We start from the raw sequence: 23,642 nt of genomic DNA, 5'->3' as shown, positions 1-23,642 counted from the left end.
TGTAGCTATTTTAAAAGTAGATCATTCCTTCAGTGAGCATCTCTCATTTAGAGAGAAGCCACATAAACAGTGGAATCAATTTAACTGAGAGAACAATATTGTTTAATGGAGGAAAAGGGAGATGGGGTGCTCCTAAACAAATCACATCTTGCTGCATTAAGAAGGAAAGGAATAGATTTCTGTAGAGAGAAATGGAGGGACTGTCTAATGGCAGTAGGTTGAACAAGCTGAAGGAAGATTATTAACATAATTGAGCTGAGCGCTTAACATAATTGAGCTGGTTCTCTTGGGACATATACTTCCTAGTCTATGGGATTTTTTGCTTTTTGCTCTTCAATTCAAGCTGAGAGAAAAGTAGAACTCAAGCAGAAGTTTAGACAAAATGTGGTTGTTTCTTTTATTGTATGTCAAAATAAACTGTTCAGCTAGATGCATACAATTCGTACAATTGCAATATTTGCCAGGAATTAAAAGTTAAAATAAATTTTTAACATTCTTGTGTTTTGAAATATTTATAGAACTATTAGCAAAATAGTACCAAACATTCACCTATAACACAATCAAAGATTATTCCTTAAATTGTAGGCAAATTCAAAGTTTTAACATATAAATAAGTATGAAATACCTAATTCTCATTTACTTTACTAGAAACTCAATCATCAGTGGTTGCTTTTTTCTGTCTGCTATCAAATTTCATGCCCAGTCCTTTCTGGATGTTCACCTTCTTCCATAAAGGAGGTTATCCCTTTGTGTCCTGGCTAACTGAACACAATTTTATTTTACATTTTTCTAAATTACATCATCAAAGGAAACAAAATATGAGCCACAGTTGTATTTCTTTTAAAGTACTCTGCTCCTCTGGGACTAGTCCACATAGTCTCATTCAGTGTCCCTGCCATTCCTTTAGCAAAATAAAAAGGCTTTGAAAAGCTAATCAGTTGTGCATTTTTAATATGTGTTTGTGGTTAAGCAATGAAACATAAGCTGCAATCCAGCCCTTAGAATGAAAAATTCACATCCTTATGTGGGAGTAGTGTACCAAAATGAAAGGACAGACTTATGAACACTAAGCTTTCAAAGTGACTATTCAGTCTGACTACGTGTTAACTTCTTTTCTTTCAGGTAATGACAGAATCCTTCGTTTGTGGAATCCTGTTGTTAATTTTAGTCCTACAGGGAAGCTATTAGGACACAAACATGGTATTGTGGAAATTGTGACAAATGAGAAGGATCAACATATTATCAGCCTTTCCTGTGCAAAGGTAAAACACTACTTCTGAACTTCAAGGAAACAGGGCTGGAAGAAGAATCCAGATAAGTCCAGGCCTGTCAGCCTAACCTCAGTGCCCCACAAAGTTATGGAACAGAGAATCTGGAGTGCAATCACACAGCACATACAGGACAACCAAGGGATGAGGCCCAGCCAGCACAGGTTTAGGAAAGGCAGGTCCTGCCTAACTAACCTTGTCTCCTTTTATAACGTGACCCACCTAGTGGGTGAGGGTAAGGCTGCAGATGTTTTTTGCCTGGACTTCAGCAAAACCTTGGTACTGTCTCCTATAGCATACTCCTGGAAAAGCTGTCAGCCCACAGCTTGCATAGGTTTGCTGTGTTAAGAATTGGTTGGATGGCCAGGCCCAGAGAACGGTGGTGAACAGTACCACATCCAGTTAGCAACCAGTCTCCAGAGGCGACCCCACAGATTAGCGTTTGTTCTCATCTTATTGCGGATCTTCCATACCCTCTCATGGGCAGCTCCTCACAGCACAGCCAACAAACTCCCAGTCACCTCCTGACTAGCTAACCCACTCTTTTATAGCACTCATCCTTATTGGACACAGCTGTGGCCTATTAAGGGCAGGCCTGTTCCTACTCTTTGGTAATTAGTACAGCTGCAACGCCTCAGACGTGAGATTGCCTTCTGCACTATCTCTTCTCCTACATTCCATCCCCCTAAAAGTGTTGGGTCTAGACCTGTTCAACATCCCTATTGATGATCAGGATGAGGGGACCAAGTGCACCCTTAGTAAATTCACAGAGAACACCAAGTTGGGGGTGTGTTGATCTGCTGGAGAGGAGGAGGGCTCTCCAGAAGAGACTGGATTGATGGCCCAAGGCCAACAGTATGAGGTTCAATAAGACCAAGTGCCAGATTCTGCACTTCAGCCACAACAACCCCAGGCAACATTACATGCTTGGGAAAGAGTGGCTGAATGCTGCCCAGCACAAAAGGACTTGGAGTTACTGGTCAACAGCAGCTGAAATTGAGCTGGAAATAGGCTGATGTGGCCAAGAAGGCCAGTGGCATCCTGGTCTGGATCGGCAATAGTGTGGCCAGCAAGACCAGGGCAGTGATCGTCCCCCTGTACTCAGCACTGGTGAGGCCACACCTCAAATCCTGTATTCAGTGTTGGTCCCCTCACTTTAGGAAGGGCATTGAGGTGTTGGAGCATGTCCAGAGAAGGGCAATGAGACTGGTGTAGGGTCTGGAGTGCAAGTCCTACAAGGAGCAGCTGAGAGTGCTGGGGTGTTTATCCTGGAAAAAAAAAAAAAAAAAAAAAGGAGGCAGAGGGGAGACCTTATCACTCTGTACAACTGCCTGAAAGGAGGCTGTAGCCAGGTGGGGCTTCTCCCAGGCAACTAGAAATAAGACAAGAGGAAGTGGCCTTACACTGTGCCAGGGAAGGTTTAGGTTTAACATCGGGAATTATCCACAGAAAGGGTTGGTAAACATTGGAATGGGTTTCCCCGGGAGGCGGTGGAATCACCCTCACTGGAAGTGTTAAGAAACACCTGGGCGTGGCACTTAGTGCCATGATCTGATTGACAAGGCAGTGCTTGGTCAGAGATTGGACTCGGTGATCTTGAAGGTCTTTCCAGCCTAAATGATTCTGAGATTCTGTGAAATCAATATTATAAATTGAAGTAGAAATCTATTTTTGAGTAAGTACTTCTGATAGTTATTTGTTATCACTTCATTTATTTTGATTTAAAAAGTTTAGCTTAAAATTTCCAAAATATTTTATGTTAGAAGTTCCACAACTATAGTGGAATTATTTCACATATTATCTTCACAAATGTGACAAAAGAATGCTTACAATAGTAGATATTAACATTCTGATAATTTCTTTATCAGATTACTTTAGCAACTGGCAGATTTAAAACAGAGCCTCTAATCAAGTGCTTCATTCAGTAGTGATCACCTGCAAAGATTTTGTACAGTTGTTTTGCACTTCTTTCTTCCTCTCAGCCTACTAAATCCATAGGTGGAGTTTTTCTGGTGTGTATATATATCATGTTCAACTATTGATCTCTTTCTAACCAGTGTCTTTTACAAGGCTTACTGTTCCAAAGCATTGACCATAAACAGGAATGCTAATAAAATCAGTAATAACACTTATTCCACCAAATATTGCAAGATTCTGCTGGAAAGAGATGGGCATATGAGAAGTGATTGGTGGAATCCTAGTGTTGGTTATTTATATGATTTGTCAAAATAAGACTTCTCAGGAGAGAATAAAAACTTCTATAAATATGTGCAAAAATAAGAGAGAAGCCCCTGAAGGAGTAGTTGTGAATGGCTATAGAACTCTTTCAAGGCAGTCCAATGCAATATTTTCGATATTTAACACTATTCAATATCCTTATTAGCATCTACAATGATGGAGTGGATAGGATTGGTACTAAATTAACCAGTTACACCAGACTGGTTAAAGCTGCAGGTCTTGAGCAGAAGTATTGGAGTTCAGAATGGTCATTAAAATTGAAGGTATGATCATGAGAAATAGCTTCTATAAATCAATGAGGACCTAATGTAATTAGTTTGCTGAGATATCCTTCCATCTCAAATGTCTCCGGATTTTTATTGGATTATGTAGGAAATATTGCTGAACTATTTGTCCTGCTCGTGCCACTCCTCTGCTGTAATTGCTTACCACTGCTCATTATGGTGGCAGTAAATACCTCATTTTCACTTTTTTAATCTTATTCTTAAAAACCCCTGCACATTTCTAAAATTAATACTAGCTGAAAATAAATTATCAAAATTTCCCATGTTCACATAATCCTGGAGCCATAACCCTTACCCCTTCCGCACCTCTATAAATCTATACGTGTCTGTTCTGTAGATAACTCTGTGGCTTTGCTGCAGGCATACATTACTGTGAATTAAGGAGGGTTTTGGCAGATAGCCTCAAGTTATACCTGCAGGAAAAATGAAGTAAGATGTAAGACATGACTTAAGGGGAATGAATGAACATTAAGATACTTACGAAAAAGCAACTGAGAATGAAGCCCCCGGGGCAGTAAATGTAGATCTTTTGAGGGCCCTTCTGGGCTTTTCTATGATGCAATATGATGATTTATGAGAAAGCAAAATCTATTTTAAAAGTCTCCAAGTATGTGGACACGTGATCTTAACTAAATATAGCTGAGTAGTGCCAATGACGTCCATAAGACCACTTGTAGCTGCAAATGAGTATATGAAAGTTTGTTTTAATTGAAAGCCATGTGTGTTTAAATAGTGCAGTGAGTTATATAAGGCTGAAATTACACTTCTCAAAAAAAGTTTTAAAAAGAACTAGACAAAAATTCCTAGGCTTTCAAGTGTCAGATGAATCTTGTGGTCATAGTGAAAACTGCATCAAAAAAGAAAGGATCTCTCTCAGAGGAGTCTAAAGATAGATTTTCAAATAAAAAAAATTGACCATAAAAAAATTGACCTGTACCTCAGATATGCAATCTAAAGAAGATATATGGTATACCAAATAGCAGAAGGAGGTCAGCTATAACAGTATTGCTTCCAACCTGCTTAAAGCACATTTGTGTTTCACAGTCAAGATCCAGGAATTAGGTAAAGGTGTGCAACTTCTCAGGGAACTTATAATGATACTTTAGCATTTAATTTGTTTCCACCTAAAAAACAAAGACCAGCTTGCTTTTCAATCTGCCTATCATAAAAAAATCAAAATAGTTTTCTCTATTTTGTTTCCATCTTTCAGTGGCTGTGATGCAGGAAGCAAAGGAGAAGCAAAATAGGACAACCGATATATCTTTACTGAAAATAAGTTAGAGACATATCAGTTATCTCATAGAAGCATTGTATCCTAGTGAAACAAAATCTCTTTATATAGATTTTACAATAAATGTTTGACAGAATAGCAGAAGTAGAGGAAAAGATTAGGAAAATTAAACTTTTTCAAAATTAACACTTTTTCAAAACACTTTTTCAAAACCTTCCCAAAATTGAATTTAACCTAAACCATATCAGCTATCCATATTAAAATAAAAGCTTTTTTGTTGTGCCACTGTCAAATGAAGTTGCAAAATAAGGTGAAAAGTAGGGAGTAATTTTTTTATTAAGAGCTGCAGTTGTTATGTTTGTTACATAATTGTTACATTTGAAGATTCAGACTGATTTTAAACTTTATGGCTATTTTTCTTGAACTATATTGAAAAGTTCCTTGTCATTGTAAATATTCTTTTGAGCAATGTAAAATGTGCTCACAAGAATGTCTCTGCAGCCTGTATGCAACTAATTCATTCTATGGCGTTCAAAAGTAAGGGGTGACATTGGCTTTTGGTCTCAGATTTGTGGTGCAGCAGTGCGTTGCAGTCTAAAGAAGTATTGGCTGAATTAAGGGCTCAAAACCTGCAGTGAATGGTTTAAAGATACCACAAATCATACACATCTATTACAAGAGTACTAGGGGGTTTATTTGGTGTTATTAGCCTTATAGTTCTATACTACAGAACGCAAATATATATTGTGGTTTATACAAAAATGTAAAAATTAACAAATCTGAAACCGTGGTTTCATGGCACTAGTGAAAAAAATTAGAGATCAGAGGAGATTTGTATCATGGTGGAAGAGCTAGTTTAGAAGATTCTTAACTCTAACAGTCTGAACATACCAGAGCATGAAAAAAGAGACTAGATCCCAGGAGAAGGGGAGGGAGGCATCACTGCCTCAACTTTGTGAGGCAGAGTCCAAAACTGCAGGTCACTCAGCGCGCCTTGGCTCTGTGCAAGCCCAGCTCAGCAATAACAAAAACGTCTCTATGTTATCAACCTGTGTTCAGCAAAATCCAAAACACAGCCCCATACCAGCCACAGAGAAGAAAATTAACTCTACTTCACTAGATCAGTTCTGCTTCTGTCAGCAGAAGAAACATCTGAGCAGTGCTGTCTTCTTCTTGGAGCAGACTTCTTGATTTACTCTGTGGCATTTTGGGCAATATGCAATACAGCTTTCTGGAAAGCAAGAAACCTCTCTGATATTTAATCTAACTGAAAACAAGTTATCCTGAGCCAGTAATAACAAAAAAATTAAGGAACAATTAAGGAACTGTTTTGGAATCTGAATTCAAACAATTATTCTGTTTAAGAAAATGAAGATTTCTTTAACTATTCCAGCACATAAGGATTTTGTTTGCTCCAACATTATAAGGATTTCTTGATAGGACTAATTATTAGAAAAACATTGTCAGGCAGCTATTAAAAATCTTCTCATTTTCCTATCACAAAAATTAAACTTAGTTTTTTTGGGTTTATAACATAAGAATTAGGCAGAGACATTGAATTGTATATAATTTCTGTATGACTTCTAGTCATATGCATTAATATTTCCATGGTAGTGGAATTTGAGTTAGAGGGGAGGGCCAAGGCAGGAATTTTCATATTTCTGTGTTGCTGAACTTGCTCCAGAGTATAATATTCATGGAAATAAGTTTGTTCCTGATCTTCCAGTTTGTGAATATCTTGGAGATAACAGTTTGCATAGATACAGTTACAGCTGTAGTCCCCAGCCATGTCATTTTCTTCAGCACATCAGTTACATGAATTTACAGGAAGATCTGAAATATTGATGTGATCTGTGTGCTCCTAATCATAGGAACATTGTCTTGTGTTGAGATTTCCCACAATCGCAGTTGTACGTTAAATTATATACCACAGACCAACATGAACTCCATTCATCACAATTACACTTAGAGTGTGTCTGTCCTGACTTACATTTTGGTCAAAAATATTTCCAAGAAGTAATTACTTTTAAATTTGTCTGAAGATATTAACTCATCCCTTGTGTCATTGTACCAAAATTCAGACTGAGGTTTGCGTATGGACTTTTTGCTAAAATGTCAGCATGTTATAGGCATCAATTAGATTATTGGCATAAAAGTAAAAGCATATGTATATGACTGTAAATGCAAATGTATATAACTCTTTGATTGAAGTTATTCTGCAGAAGCCACTAAAGCAGTTTTCAGGAAACATTTTTTCTGAGATGACTGCCAAAGCCTATCTCTAGATTTGCGATTGTAATACCATTGATATTTATCATTTAGGAGTTATAAAAAGAGGAATGAGTGATTATTGACCACTCCTATTTTATACCTTTTCTCTACAAAGTAAAATAATATGGCTTATTCAAGCACTGAAGCAACATCTTTTTTATTGACAAAAAATGCTGATAGAATACATTAAGTCCTTTAAACAAAGCCAGCTTTGGACTTAGAATTACAGCTAAGCAGCATCCTCAGATGCTTCCAGATACACTTGATAGACAATGAATTATGACATCAGTTTGATGTTTCAAGCACACAAGGCAAGATTGTCCTGTATAAAGATACTTGATCTGCCACTAATGCATTTTGCTACAAATACCAGTACTCCTAAGTGAATAGAAATTGCTATAGTTGCTTGAGTTTGGGTTTGGTTGGTTTTTTTTTTTTTTTTTTGGTTTTTTTTTTTTGTGTGTGTGGTTTGTTTTTTTTTTTTTTGTTTTGTTTGTTTTTTTTTTTTGGGGGTTTTTTTGGGTTTTTTTTTTTTTTTTGTGTTTTTTTTTTTTTGTTTGGGTGGTTTGTTTTTTTTTTTTTGTTTTGTTTTGTTTTGTTTTTTTGGTGGTTTTTTTTTTGTTTTGGGGTTTTTTGTTGTTTTTTTTTTTTTTTCCTGTTGGGCCCAATAAACAGAAAAATTACTGTTACAGAGTGTATGGTAATATGAGAACAGTCGGTGGGGTAAAGAAATAATGGAAAACTGACTTGATGCTTCAGCACAGATAGAAGAATACTGCATAGGAAATCTCTGCTGTGTTTATTGCTTTCCTCTCCTTCGTGTGTCTCAGTCTTTCATTGCCCCTGTCTGTCTATGGTTTGCCCATTCTTATTTTCATCCTGCATCAAGAAACATTTATTTCTTCATTTTTTTCATATTACAGAACTGATTTGAATGCATTCAGGAAGAATCAAGGGGAAAAAAGCCACTCATACGCACAGGGGCTATTAAGCCTGGAGATGTGGCAGGAAGCAGACCATTATATGAAAGATGATCTTACACTCTGTGGAAACAAGGTTAAGGCTAATGGCAGAGACCAGACCTGACTAGCTATTCCAGACTGACAAGAGCTATTTCAAGAGGAATGCTGTGAAGCAGTGACAGCCACTCTCTCTCAGTGCAGAGTGGGGATTCAGAACTTGAACAGTGGAGGCTACAACTTCATGTCTTGCCTACTTGAGTTGTCAGTGGAAGTCAGAAAGCCAAAATATACTTCACCAGGTGTCTGACTGGTTTTACAAGAACATCTCAGTGGTGGGTTTGGTTGAATTAGACCACCTGAGTGAGTCAGAACAACATTTGATCCTACAGGCTTCAATTAATAGAAACAAAGTTTTGTTTGATGATCAGTAGGGCTAATATAAGGACTATATTCCCAGTCTTTAAACCCACTGTACAGTATCATTTGTAAGCACAAACTTGTTTTAAACAAGTGAAGTCACTGTTCTTTTGTTTTTTTCTTTTTAAAAGTAATTTCATTTTTGGTAGCTAAAGAGCAATGCACACATTTACACATGTGTAAATATGTACGCAGAAGAGTAGTGCAATAAGCAGGAATTTATCATATCTTCATTCTGGGCCATGGGAGAGTTTCATTCCATTCATAATTTCTTCAAAATCTAATGCAGCCTACATGATGCAACCACATAAACATTTCCTTGCTGAAATTTGCCTATCCTAAAGTAACTCTGTTGTACATATGTTAGCTGTACTCTTACACAACCCAGGGGTAGATTTTTAGCATTTCAGAGAAGATAAAGGGAGGTAAGATATGTTACTAGTTTTTTCATTTTCTGACTTCTACAAATTTACTCAGCCCTTGATATTATCAATCTCCTGTCCTCTCTCTCCTGATCTGCTTAATATCGGCTGGGTGATATCCCTGTGGGAAGTCATAAGTGTCTTTGTCAGTTTGGAACTGAGCAGGTGATTGTATCAGTGCCTGTTAGTGTGAATGTCTGTCTAACCAGTTCTGAAAGCACATGATATTGTTATAAGGATATATTTATAGTACAGTCATTTGTCTTCCTGAAAAATGAGAGCAACTCGTCTGGAAACCCACTGCTTAATTTATGTCAAACCATTGCTAATCGCAGCCATTACTGGAATGTACTGTATAACAATATTAAATTTAATCTAGATAATTTGAAAAAGAGGCACTTGGGAAATCTGTTCCAGTCATCCTTCACAAAAATTATATGGCCACATCTATATCAGTCACGTTTTTTGTTTACAGCTGTGAAACCAAAGTTCTCTTACTGCTGTGTCTTTATTCTCTTTGGTTTGTTTGTTTCTCCCAGATATTAAGAATTTTATTCTTCTCTTATATTGCATAATCCTTCAGTAGCACTGAATATTCTTCAGACTTTTCATGTAAGATACCCAATTTTCTGTAATTTCCTGTCCCATTTTCTAATATTCAAATCACACTGTGCCTTAGATAGTCTAAAAAAATACCAAACAAAAAAACCACTACAAAAGCCTACAGAAGTCTCAAGGGAGATCTCTTCCATGTAGATAAATATTGACAGAGACAGTGTAAAGAAGATGGTACCAGGATCTTTTCAGTGGCTCCCAGTGACCAGAACAAAGACAATGAATACTTAAACAGGAGATTCTTTCTTCTAAAGAAAGGAACATTTCTTTACTGTGAGGGAGACCAAGTACAGACACAGGATTCCCAGAACGGTTGTGGAATCTCTGTCCTTGGAGATATTTCAAATCCATTTGGACATGGCCCTGCTCTATGTGACATAACTTGAACCACAGTATAAGACAAGGTGATCTCCAAAGGTCCCGTCCAACCACAATTGTTACTCTGTGAAAAAGTAAAATTACTTCAAAAACTTTGTCTAAGATGAGAGAATCATTCTAAGATTAGTTGAAGATTGACAGGAGGAACCTGAGTGGTTTTTAACTCTTCTGATTCAGGTATCCATGGGCAGCCACCTCTGTTCTATACCTCTAGTTTCCTGTTTCTGATCACCACACCATCTACATGTCCACTGAAGCTGTTCTCCAGAAGTGTTGAGTGTTATTTTGTCTTTGCAGCAGGGATCAGGTATGTCTATTGTCAGCACATCTTGCACACAGTGCAGAGACAAGGCATGCAGAGCATTTACACCCTCTTAATAGCAGCACCCAGTAAATATCCTTCAGGCTCATTACTATGTAATTAGACTCACTACTGCATACAACAGTTTGATTTCTTTCCAGCAACCCTTCAGGTTTGGAAAAAGTAAGTAATTTTATGTACTACCCCACTAATGGTATTATCTGAGAAAGTGATTTGAAATCCTCATAATTTTGAACTTTGTCAAGTTGCTATCTCAGTAAGGCAGTAGGTACAGTACTGGCTGCTGCACCACATTGCATTAATATGATTAGAACTAAATCCTCCTTGTCTTAACCTCACAAGTAATCCCACTGACATCCATTGGTTCCTAAGTCTTCTTACTGTGACAGGGAGTTGTAGCACTTTGCAGGATCACCTTCAGGGATCACAAGACACATACAGGCACTCTCTGAAGATAACTTAAGTCACACAGTAAGCAGAACAGCAGTTTGGCATTCATGCCTGGTGATTTTTGTCTTTGAAGCCTCACACATTCTATATGAATATGTGAATTTTTTCATTTAGACCATGGAGCCTTAAATGACCCTCTCAAACAAGTGAACAGGGTAGCAAATAGGAGCAGATAAACTAAAGGCTTCAACAAAAAATCCACCTCAATTGTTCCTTACTCTTCCTGTCTATGCCTACCTACAGTGAATACTGTGGCTAGCTCAACTTCTTGCTGCCCAGAGTGGCTGGGTTTGGATTTTCCTGCATGAGTGATTTTTCATACGTCCTTTTAAAGACTTGCAGTATCACCATTCTGTAAAACAGAGGAAAGTTGACTTCAAAAAGCAAATATTCTTTAACTTTCAAAAAGTATCAGTGGAATGTGGGAGTTTGGAAGAACTAAAAGAAAGTTGCTGTTTTCTCTAGAGGGTTATTGAGATATTTCTCATAGAATGGTATTTTAAAGTCACTTATTCTTAACTAGCAGAAATTTGAAGGGTTTATGTTTTGGTGGGGGAAGGGGGAGGGGCAAAACCTGAACTTCTTTAGTCCGTATCTATCTCAGTTAATTACAGACAGAAGGGAGAACAGGATTTGCTTCTTCCAAAGTCAAAGTGTGTTTCCGCAGTAGTGTCTTCATAGAAACCTGGCAAGAGATAAGTGTTCCCAAGCCTGTACTTTATTGTACTGAGAGCAAGTAAAAAATCTATTTATCAATTTTTCTGGCCTTATTTCCCATCTTTTTTCTATTTCCTTCTGCTCTTCACATTTTAGTTGTTCGGATGAATCTTTTACCTTCTGTCTGTCTTTGAGTGTATTGAGAAAAATAGAAGAGATGTGTTGCTAGTTTTACGTGCCCATAAAACAAAGGCTTCAGAGCCAATGGAAAAGATTGTTCAGACTTTTTTCTATGTTCTGAGTTTTAGGGCTTGAAGGAAGGTTGTGCTCAAGAGGAAAATGTTTATGAATGCAAATATAGACATTTAAATTTTTCAGGGGATGCCGGAAGGCTCAGAGTGGGTCTCAATGGCAAGAAGTTCCACTGAATTCTGGGGGGATTCAGTTCCCAATTTTTTTATCAGTGTCTGTGGAAATTCCATCTGTAGCTATGTGATTTTTCCATTGGGTTGAAAAATTAATGACACAAGAAGAGCACCTCAGAACAGAGGGAACTATTCCATATTGCAGTCCTGGAGAGGATAACAAAGTAGTTTTCTGGGGCCGTTGCAGCCAAGATAGAGGAAAGTAATGCAGTGTGCATTCCTTGAATGCCCCTGTGCACCAGATACTAACTGTGTGGAGAAGGCTGGTCACAATGTGGGAACACAGGCAAGTATCCCTTCTTGCCCTCTGCTAACTGTTAAAAAGGACTCTCTCTGGGTCAAAGGCAATTCTGCCAACAACTAAACCAAACAAAGTTTCTCATTAATGTAAGCTACTACTGTAGAAATAATGTTGCTGGAAGTACAGCTCAGCTTTCCCTATAAAGTTGAAACAGTGGGTTGTTTCCAATAGCACTTGAAGCACCTTCTTTCCACATTCCTTCTGCCTGTTTTGTTTGCTTGTATGTAGTCTGTATTTTGCATTTCAAAAGACACAGTCCAAAAGCACTTTCCCATAAAGAATATGCTCTCAGATTTCAGGGATTCCTGGTATTTCTCAGGCTGCTGTGGGAAATTCTTCAATAAATAAGTAGGACAGTAAAGTTAGTATTAACACAACACTCCTAAGGCAACTGCCCCTAGCCACTTCCTAATTTCTAAATAAGCATGCCTTTTGTTGCCTCTCTTCACACATAGATTCGTGCACAGTCTGTGTGCTGATGCAGATGAGCAGCACTGACATTGTGTCTTGCGGCCACGCTGGTGATGCCGTGTGTGGGAGTTACTCATGTGGAACAGTGGTTTATGTAATCTCCCCAGCCCTGCCCACGGGCTGGGAAAAGAAGGCAGCCATAAGGCAGGGAAGCGATTTATGAATGCTGCAATGTAGCTAGGTTTTTTGCTGTCACTTTAAGTGACTGCTTTTCCTTAATATGCTACCGGTCTTAACAGCTGAAAAAGCAGCAAGAAATAGCACAGGAAGCTCTTAGTTATATTCTCTTGTGCTATAAAGACATCTTCTCTTTTTATCACTTTGATATTATGTCAAACCTATGTCTCACTTTTTGACCAATTGAACTTGAATAGTCTGTTACGCTATTAGAATTGTCTTTCTTCATTTTTGTTTTGTCACTAACACTGTAACAGATCTGGGTGATGTTTATGGGAAGGTTTACCTTTGTTCAGTGACTTATTATTTTCACCTGATGGTAGTATCTCCACAGATACCTACTTTTACTTAATTTTCATCTCTTACTCCTGTTTTTACATGCTCTAATTGTGAGTGTACCAGAATTGCGCTTGGAGATCCACCTGTGATAGTGCCCTAAATTTCTCAATTCTCATAACTGAACCTTATTTCAATTTTTGCTGGTCTACTGTTCAGCTGGATGAAGGGCTTCATGATTTTTTCCTATTTAAATGGATTTCCTGTTTCAAGGCTTCTCAATTACTGTTTTGCTCTTCATAGACTTTAGAAATTGCATGTCTGAGTAAACTCTGAAATGTAATCAGAGGTCAATGAGAGGAATGTGATGGACATGGTTCTTTTGACTCAGTACTGTGTCAGGGAAAATTTATTCCCAGTAAAAAGATCTTTAGAGTCCTTTCTCTTTGAGTTTTCCTGATAACAAAATATTAAGGAGACATTTTCTTCTGCTTAACATTCTGAAACATTCATGTATGAGTTTATCTCTGGTGCCAAAGGTGATTTTTTTTAAACACTGATTGATGTATCTGTTCCTTTTCTTCCCTTCCTTTTCAGAATTCTGGTGGATCCACTGTACATCCTTTAAAATCCGGTTGTGACTTTTGTCAAGGCCCACAGCATTCAGAGTACCGATGAGAGTGTTGGTGTTGTACCGACATGTGTCTTTGTGTTAAAATCCCAATTAAAAGTGAAGGCATAACAATAGCACAATTGAATGAATAAAAATAACTTGCACAAGTGCCTACATACGACTCACCATTATGGCAGCTGAATAAGAATTGCAGGCAGACGTGATGACAGAATAACTTTTGAGAGCATAGTAAAATTATCTTGCAGAGAAATACACCACACTAAAGGCCATGGGATCTGAGAAATTAAATCATGATTTCTTGAAGTATTAAAAATAGTTTGCATGGGATAGCAGTAAATTCAACACAGCTTTTGATCAGGCAGGATGAAAAGTGCTGCTAACAAACAATTATTCTAGATTTCGAAGGAGATGCTGTGCTTTCTTACTTTCAGGTTCATTGAACCTGAAAGTAAGAACAAATACATCTAAATACATCTAATGCTATTTACAGGATGGTACCCTGACTGTGGTCAATAGCATTTCCTTATAGAAAGCACAAGAGTTTGATATGCATAAAAATAATACTTCTGCAGTGTGTTCTGATCCTGATTTGGTCAAACATCTGCTATCAGTCAAAGGAGTTTCTTTATCCAGAACCCCCTGAAATTTGTCTTTGTACTGTTGCACATCATTTCATACTCCATTTCAAATGCAATTTTTTAAACCAGTGGCATTTATCTGTATGTTACAGAAAAGTACAGCACACAACAGAGGCCTCTTTTCATTAAGGGTTAGAACCAGTTTTTATGAGATCTGGTTCTGCTGTGGACTTCTCAGGTCAAGACTACAAAATTCAGCCTTTCTGTGCATTTTATCCTTAGTAAAATGTGAATAAAGATACCTTTGATATTTTTCTTGCTCATTTTGGGATGTACCATTTTTAACAATGTGATTTCCTTGGAGGCTATAATATTTATGTCATAGAAACAAAGTAATTGAAAATCCAGTCAGGATACAGCACTAGATTTTCTCGTCTCTCTCCCCCTCTAGGTTTTTAGAGTGTGGGATATACAGACTCTTTCACCGCTGCAGGTCTTCTATGAAGATCATGGGACTCCAGAAGAGATGAATGCCTTTCCCATGATATTTGACAATGACCATGGCCTGCTTTTCACAGGTATGTTATTGCAGTTGGTGTGGGAGAGCATGTATCTTCTCTTAGAATCCAATTTTCTTTATTATTAAATACAGCCGAAGTTGAGTACAGGAGTAAGGTATATGAGACTATACAGAATGCTGGGAGATGAGAGAATTGCCAATTAAGATTGTCTTAAAGTGGGTTCTGTATGGTGCTAATTTCAATATTGAAAACAGCATGAAAATATGCAGCATGGGAATTAACAGCAGGAACCAAAGGAAATGAGAAAGCCTTCTCTGAAGGCAAGGTGAGCCTCCCACAGCAAAATTAAACTGCACAGATTGTTATATAGACTTGTAATTTCTTGAAAGCTATTAAGTTATTGATCTCCTCCTAACTATTCCTCCAGGACCCACCTCCTGTTTGGAGATGAAAACAGCAGCATTCAATCTCTGTGGAGCCCTCACAAGTATATTCAAACTCCTTATTTAATTCAGTGGCTAAAGACAACCCTACAACCTCAGGTGTCCAACTGATTAAGAATAAAATATTGTGGGAACTCAACCTGGGGTTTCTGGGCTCTGTTTCTTGACTTTGTAGCAGGGAGCCTGACACCTCTGAGGGACCAGAGCTTTGCATTTGACACTAAGGATGTTAGCCTTTTATATCTAAGTCAGAGAATCTTGAAATTGACAGGGTTTGTCTGCCCCAGAGGTGTAGTCACAGAAAAGAGAGCTTTGAACATGTTCTGAGGCTATGGAGACCTGACATGTACCAGGAAAATAAGGTAATTGTCTTTGGAGACAGCTTCTTCTGTCCTTGGATTAGGAACAAGGCAGAAAGCTTGCAAAGCTTGTCAGATCTGAGAAGATGAATGTGCAACATTTTGTTTTCAGTGACCTGATGGCTTCTACTGAATTTTTTAATCACTAAGGGATACAGATACTGTCTTCATTTCAAGTTTATGCTTGTGAGATTTTCAAGGCTTAGCAATGTTGTGAATTTGACAAAATGAAGTAATTTGCCATTATAAACAATGGTTCTATAAGTGCCTAAATATTTGTAAAAGTCTGGTCCTAGACTCTGTTAATGATTCCATTAAAAGCCTAAGTGAATGTTTCCTTGCCCCTGAAGAGGGCAGGAGATGAGCCTGTGTATGAGTGAATTCATTCTCATTGCTATGTACCTGGCTTCCCAGAGGAGATTTTCACTTAGTAATTCACTAACATTCATAAATCACAGCTCACCTTCATGCTTCATTTGAATTTTGCCATAGCTTTACTTCTGTGCCTGCTTCCAAGCTGCTGGCCTCTGCACCTGGATTTGTGCCAAGGATTAGGCAATTTCCTCCTTTGCTCTGGACTCACTGCTGCTCCTCTGCTGGTGGATCAGCAGGGATACCAGGGCAGGGATACTGGAGCTGCAATGGGAGACTGCATATGCACTCTGGCTTGAGAGCACTGTACAGACCTTGCCCTTCCTTTTGTCTTTTTGTCCCTGTCTGCCTCTGTCTTTGCAACCCCTGATCTGAGAGCACTGGAAGGTGTTTGGAAAACATCATTCAGAACTGCAGTGCTGTATAGAGAAGGTACTGGAAAGACATCATCATTGCCTGCAGATAGAATTGCTTTGTCTCTAAGAAAGTAGAAACCAGAATTTATTTCAGTGATAGATCTCCCAGTTAGAGTATTATGTATTTGGGTTCATTCCATTTCATGCCAACCAACTCTGCAACTAGGGGATTTATGGCTTCTACTAATTTGCAGTCAGGATGTCAATCTCATCAAAGGTGAACTGAGGACTGTGTAAGACAGGTAAATACTTGGCCATTGTTTGACTGGTACTTTTTGGGGACAGTGTTAGAATGTTTTCTGCATCAGTGAACATGTGTTCTCAAAAACCAGACAATATTCCGTATCCTCTTCAGAAGAACTCGTATGAACCCAATGGTTTATGTAAAATCTTTTCATTTCCAGGAAAATTATACACAAAGTGTATGTATTCTCACTTCTCTCATCTTGTGCAGGTTCAGATGTCATTGATATTTATCCCCTAGCTAATGTGACACAATATTCAAAAGAGTTGCCTCAGACACATGAGAAGAGCCTCAATGTTCTGCTCTACAACAGGGCTTGTCACCAGATTCTCAGCATTTGCACTGAGTCAATACTAAAGGTGAGTGTAAGCTGTCACCCTTTATTACTGAAAATCAGAAGTCTCAGCTTTAGTATTCAAAATAAGTTATCAGGAAATTTGATAAATGACTAATATTTTTTATTCAGTGTTGTTTTTGTCGCTATTTTTGGGGTCCAAATAAGTGGTAGCCATACACCCCATTTGGGTTCAGAAGATCCAACTTTTCTTTTTAACATAAATACAATAATCTGTGTAAATCACTACATTAATCTACAATACATTTTCTACAATAATCACAAGAGGTACTGAGAACCTGTAGTTTTCACCAGCTGTTGGTACATTAGATGGCAAAATCTGTAGGGCGAGGTAGCATCTTTTATTGGGTCAGTTGGTGATGCATGGCATTCCTGTGGAGAAAGGCTTGTGTAATGGTTTTTCTAGTTTATACTCTCTCTAAAGATGTTATTTGTCACTGTAAACCCTGGCTTCCTTAGACCACAATGGCTGCGATGCTATTACAATCACAAGGTGATTTGGAGCACTTGGTGCTACAGAAAATCAGATTCCAGTGCATATGATATCAGTAGCTACTTGACAAATCCAGTTGCATCTGAGCTATCCCACCTACAGTGACCAAATTTTTTACTCGTATTATATTAAAAGGTGTTGCTTAAATTTCTAAAAGAATTCAATAATGATCACAGATAGTTGTTTCTATGTTTTTGGACCAAATGTTTATGAAAAGCCTCATCTGTATATTCTGCACAGAAACTATAACTCAAACAATTCTTTCTAGTAAAATTTATTTTCTTTCAAACTGTAAAAACATTTTAATATCACTTTCTCTGGTTTAAAAGGGTCTTTATCATAGCATACATAAAAAATAGAGCTTCCCCTTGCCTAGGGGGCTTCCCCAGAGAGAGGGAGATTTTCAGGGAAAATACACTGGTGTTTCAGTAAAAAAATTTGCTATTGGCCATAATTTCTCCTATTACAGTAGAACACATTGTGTGATCAGTTTTAGAGGATGTATTCAAAATAACTAATATTATTTTTTTAGGTCTGGGACCTAGAAACAGGATCTCAAATATATCAAATAGAAGATGCGCATGGGCTGAATACTGAGGTGACCTGTGCAGCCATTGAAAGAAAAGGCATTTATCTTGCTACTGGGGCATGTGATGGTAAAGCAATTAAATAATTAAATAATTACTACCTTTTTTTTTTTTACCTTTACTACTTTTTATTACCTTTTTTTTTTAATGGCATATTACGTTAACTGACAGAACTCTTTGCCTTGACTGTCTCAGTGAAAGAATTAATTTTGATTGCACAGCTGTCAGTCTGTAGAAGGGCAGGGTGGGTCTTGGTTAGGTTCTGTTTGATAGGTGGTTCACAGAAACATCATCTTGGGCTGCTTGGGCTCTGGTTCTTTCTTAGCCTATTACTCTTCGAAAGACTCTTCAAAGCTCTTGGTCTGAAAAGTTGTTTGTTCATAATACTTAGGACCTAGATGTATAACTAAATGGCTGCAGATGAAGAATGGTAGTTTTTAAATTTTCTAGTCTCTAAGCTCAGTTTTATGGTGTTGGAAGTCATTGAACACTAGAAGAAATGGAGAGATGATAGATAGATAGATAGATAGATAGATAGATAGATAGATAGATAGATATAGATGTTTCCTGTATTTTTCATGTCTGTTATTAAGGGTGCATGAGATTTAGGTAATGTGACATGACCTCTTCAATACACACGTGCACATTGAGTTGTGCAGAAAGTTTTAATAATTTTATAATCTGTTAACTTGAAAGAATAATTCTTCTTACATTTAAATGTTCAAGAATACACACCTGAATTTCTAAAATATGTGATGCTTATGAAATCTGCTTCACATGAAGAAGAAATTATGGCCTTTCCCACACAACATACTGGCTAATATTCTTGTTTCTACTTGGGAGCAGAGACTGCACCCTTTATGGATCTTAAGACCATAACAGAAGATGAATGTTGTCAAGTCTTACAAAAGAAAAGTCACATGTAAATAATTGCTTTACTTAAGAAAATTCCATAGCTCATTCTCCCCACTAGCTCTCTGGAATAAATCCAGCAATCAGGTCCCTGTGCTCATTGCTATAAGTCAGAACCCAAAGTCTTCTGCCAGATATCCACACTCTGATTGCTCTCTGAAAATCTTATTCAGAAACTGTAAGATAAGCAGAGATCTTTTATCCTGGGCTGCACAAAAAATAGAGATTGAATAAGAGATGGAAAAATTGAGAGGGTAATGATGTTTTCTGTTAAGTGGTTTTGGCCCTACAGCTGCTTTGCTAAGAAACACACAGTTATAATTTTTGAAAGACTAGTGACCTAGCTCTTGAACAAAATTGGATTTTCGCTTTCTTTCTCTTTTCTCTGTTTGGTCTTATTTAAGATTATGGATTTGCAGCACAGGTTATTGCTTAAAGCTCATTCCCTTTTCTACATTTTTGTCATCCCTGTGTAGGAACAGTGAAAATCTGGGAGTTTGAAAGCGGGCAAGAAGTTAAAGCCTTGCCTTTAGTGCAACACAGTGATGATGAGCGTCGTGTGCTGAAGATAGTATATCTGAAGGCTGATGAGGGTCAACATGCACTTATTGTTTTGGAGCAGAGAGGGAAGATAAAAATCATTCAGGTTTTTCAAATATGCTTCTCTTTTCCCCATTAATTTCATTTGGTAGCCCCTCATTTCTGAGGTAAAATAGGACTTTATTATTAATTAGTAGATAAACTTTTAGAAACTGTCAAGGAACAATCTGCTTTTCCAATGTAATCTACTTTTTCAAGGGCTTTAGCTTTTTGCCCTTCTGTCTAGTGTTAAAATGTTTATTAGTTCATCACTGGTTTTCAGCATTCTCATAATTTTTTCCTTGAGTTTGCTTTTTCATTTGTGATTGAGGTTTCAGTAGTTACAGATCCTTTGAGGTAATGGCTTTAAAATATTCATGTTGTTACTACAGATGGTGGTTACTCTATTTAAAGAGCTTCTTAAGATAATATTTTGATGAAAAGATTATTTCATTTTATTTTTGTTTAAAATTAATAGATTAAGACAGTGGATTCTTAGGAGCTGATACCAAGAAAAAGGCAGCAATAAATCAGATTGACTTGCTTGGCTTGATTTTGAGCATCTACTCTGTGTTCCTTTCACCTGAAACCAACAGGATGCATTCGCACCTTACAATAATTATGGCTTAACTTCTTAGACAAGCCATATTTCTGTGGAATTACATTCCTCAAATTGGAATGTTTAACTTGGAACAAAATTCTTCTGAAACTTTAAAGCTGCTGTGTGCAAGGTAGAAAACATGGGTTTAGACAGATGATATATGTGAAAAAAAAAAGAAATATACAGGCTCTCATCTCACTAAATAATATATTCTTTTGAGCCTGCTAATGAAAAGCTGCTTTATACAGCAGGGTTTTCTTATGTTATTCAGACTTTTTTGGAAATACTGCACCACACTACTTGCTCCTCAGTTATTACTGAAATTGTTTAACAGTCCATTAAGTGTAAATGATGTAAATGTGACCCTTGACAAACAGATTGGTGAGGAGTTGAGTCTCCTCCAAGTCTTTATGAAGCTAAGTAGATTAATACTGTTTCACATACTACATTTTTTCCATAAACTTTTCTGTGATGAGAAATATACATTGTTTTATTATTAGCTTTTCTAAAGGCTTTAAATATAGTAGTTAGCAAGGTAATTGGGAGTAGCAGCCCAAAACAGTTCATCCTTTGCAGGACTCTACTATAGATCTCTCAATTTTTAGTCCTTTCCTAAAGGTATTTCTTGTTTGATTAACTCAATAGCATAAGATTTACTAAAATCTTAATTATTATTTCATTCTGCAACCCAACACATCTGTGAAAACAGCAGCGAAACTAAGAAGCTAATTTCAGTAACACTTCTCAAAATGGACAGAAATATCAGTGTTAGAGCAGGAGCTATACTGGGGTCAATCTATTATAGTTGGAAAAGCATCAATGTCTCTAGGCATGATGGGGAGGAATCAGAGACTCGGGGCTTTAGCTCAGAGCTGTAGCTTCTCTTCTCACACTACTGGAACAACCACCACTTTTGCTGGATGTTTTGGTAGATATGAAATGGAGAGTAACAATATTTGTGAAATAAGCAGCTAAAACTAAGGAGGTAACTTAATTTAAGGTAGTTAAAATGAGTAAAATCAATAGCTCTGAATTCCACAGCTGTGCAGCTTCTAATTTAACAGCAGGTCATTTAAGGGGGGCTGGCATATGTCTAGATGAAACTTCAGTTTGCTGTTTAGTTAATACCTGTAACAGTTTTTGTAATTTGTCAAAGAAAGCAAGCTTTTGATACACACTTGCTATAATTCTTCATGAATAGAGAAATCCTTTCCTTCCTCTTTGATTAAGTCAGTTATTTTAATAGGGTGACTCAGCTCAAACAGATCTATATGTCACATGGGTGCTTCCTGAGATAGTGCCATTTCCACAAAGGAATCCGGTTGTGTATATGTCACTGAAGCCTTCCTCCTTAAAAACACAAGATTTTTTTCCTGAGATTCGGCTTCTATGCAACACCAGTTCCATGAAAAATGATAGAGAGGTGAGAAACACTTCAAACTTTCACAACATTTACAGAAGATTAGAAAGTAAAATGTTTACTGTGCTCACAAGTATTTCATGTTTTAGCAACAGGACAACAACCAAATAATTATTCCCCACTGTGGTCCCTTACAACCTTACATGTTCTATGATTCTGTGATTCCAAATTTTTCAGTAAACTGAAATAAATACACAGAATAAATCATGTTTCTAAGGGCTATATCGTCCTAGAAGTCCATTGCATGGTTATCACCATAATTAAGGAGTTGCTCTGAACATAAACTTCACATTCCTGTACAATATAGTAAATTGAGGTTCTCACATAAACACCTCTAGAAATGTCTTTCCTCCTATAGCTAGGCTGACCTTTAGTAGTAGTGGCACATAAAGATCAAGCTGAGTATCAGAGTGATTCCTTTTTCTCCTCTTACTACTTCAGCAAAATAAAATGCCAAATTTATGTTTCAATTTAACTTGAATAGTCCACAAGACTTAAGTTCTGTCTTGTAAAATTTCACTGTCTTTGTAACAGGTGTGGATGGTGTTTATGGAATGGTCATTATATCTCTGTTCAGTCACTTCTTCCTTTAACTTGATTAGAATATCTCCACAGATACCTAGTTATGATTAATCTTCAGCCCTTACACTTGTTTTCAAATGCTCAAAGAGCAACTGTGCTGTAAAAAGCAGGTCAGGTTTAGAGGCCCCTGTCCTCTGCAGCAGGGAGTCTCCCAATACTTTCACTCCCTGTTTCCTATGATGCTTCTATATAGCTCAAATACAATAGTATTAAAATAGCATCCCATATGCAGTTGTTGTAGACACTGTCAATTTAGGCATTTTGTTCGATTACCAGTTAAAAGATTTCATTGTCTATAGTGTCCTACTCTTACTCCTACTCAATTTTTTTCTTTTAATCTTCTTTGTAGACTTTTTTATCTTCTGTGGATATTAGGTGTTTTGATGTTTTACAAGTAAAAGGAGGCAAATCGATAGCTACAGGAAGTGCCAATGGTGAAATAAACTTGTGGGATTTTGAATCTGCCTCGGTGAAATGCCTGTGAGTATTACTTTCATGCCTTTTGATCTCCAGTATGTCATACAAACTTTTCAAGTGGCTTACTAGAAATTCCAATATGCCCAAATAGAAAGGGTGATTTGCAAGCAGGACTTAAAGTAGCAATTTATGTGGGCCCTCCTCCCTCCCACTTCAAATTACTTTACTAGCTAGTCCTGACATTGCAGGTAGGAGAAGTGACCAAGAGAGTCATTTGGGAAAGGAATGATATAATTAAAAATAATGTTTTAATGTAGCTCAGCACTGCCACTGAAGGAAACTCTCACTAATGTAAATCACTCTAGTCATTGACTAGTGGCTGCTACTGAGCTGTAGAAACATCCTTATTTTGGAAGTTTGTGTTTGAGAGGACATTTGGAAGTAATGCTACTTCAGATGATGATCGCAGATGTTCTGCATTATCAGTATCTCGATCACTGTCCATACCTAGAAGACTAAAAGTTACAGTCAATGAGGAGAAACCTGATGTGATTTTGGAGGTTTGAGAGTAAAGATCTTTCAGAGAAAGTGACAAAGAGTCACTTAGGTTCCAGATATTCTTATGCCCATTAAGCTGCTACATCAGTAAACTGACAATGGCAATATGTCTGGTTAGACTGAGTAGAGCAGCATAGCAGTATTCCTATGTTAGTGAAGGAAGGCATGTCTTTTAGGACAAAGTCAATATTTAACTGTCCTACCCAAGAGTCGCACTTCATCCTTCATGTGTAAAATTGGCGAGTTTGTGAAAAGGTGAGATGAGTTTTCTGCACCATGGAAAATAATCAAAACTTTACTGCAGTTCAGACAGTAGCTCTTTCTTTATATTTTCTTCCTCATATATGAGGCAGCCAATTCATATTGATGCATGGAAGACTGTGTTAGTAGAGTATTTTACCCAGGG

General features: G+C 37.4%; 1 protein-coding gene across 1 annotated transcript in view; it reads left to right on the top strand.

The window, feature by feature from the left end:
• WDR64 (WD repeat domain 64) overlaps nucleotides 1–23,642 on the top strand; it is a 58,469-nt gene that overhangs the window by 19,724 nt on the left and 15,103 nt on the right. Inside the window, exons 10-16 of the mRNA XM_041423513.1 lie at nucleotides 1,123–1,262; nucleotides 14,829–14,955; nucleotides 16,943–17,091; nucleotides 18,113–18,236; nucleotides 19,556–19,725; nucleotides 21,506–21,682; nucleotides 22,611–22,741. Coding sequence (XP_041279447.1) covers nucleotides 1,123–1,262; nucleotides 14,829–14,955; nucleotides 16,943–17,091; nucleotides 18,113–18,236; nucleotides 19,556–19,725; nucleotides 21,506–21,682; nucleotides 22,611–22,741 — 1,018 coding nt within the window. The remainder of the gene's footprint in view (nucleotides 1–1,122; nucleotides 1,263–14,828; nucleotides 14,956–16,942; nucleotides 17,092–18,112; nucleotides 18,237–19,555; nucleotides 19,726–21,505; nucleotides 21,683–22,610; nucleotides 22,742–23,642) is intronic.

The sequence above is a fragment of the Onychostruthus taczanowskii genome, unplaced genomic scaffold (assembly GCF_017590055.1).
Source record: "Onychostruthus taczanowskii isolate IOZ18803 unplaced genomic scaffold, ASM1759005v1 scaffold78, whole genome shotgun sequence".
Taxonomy (NCBI): domain Eukaryota; kingdom Metazoa; phylum Chordata; class Aves; order Passeriformes; family Passeridae; genus Onychostruthus; species Onychostruthus taczanowskii.
Note: the sequence above shows the minus strand (reverse complement) of the source record. Positions and strands in the feature narration are given on the sequence as shown.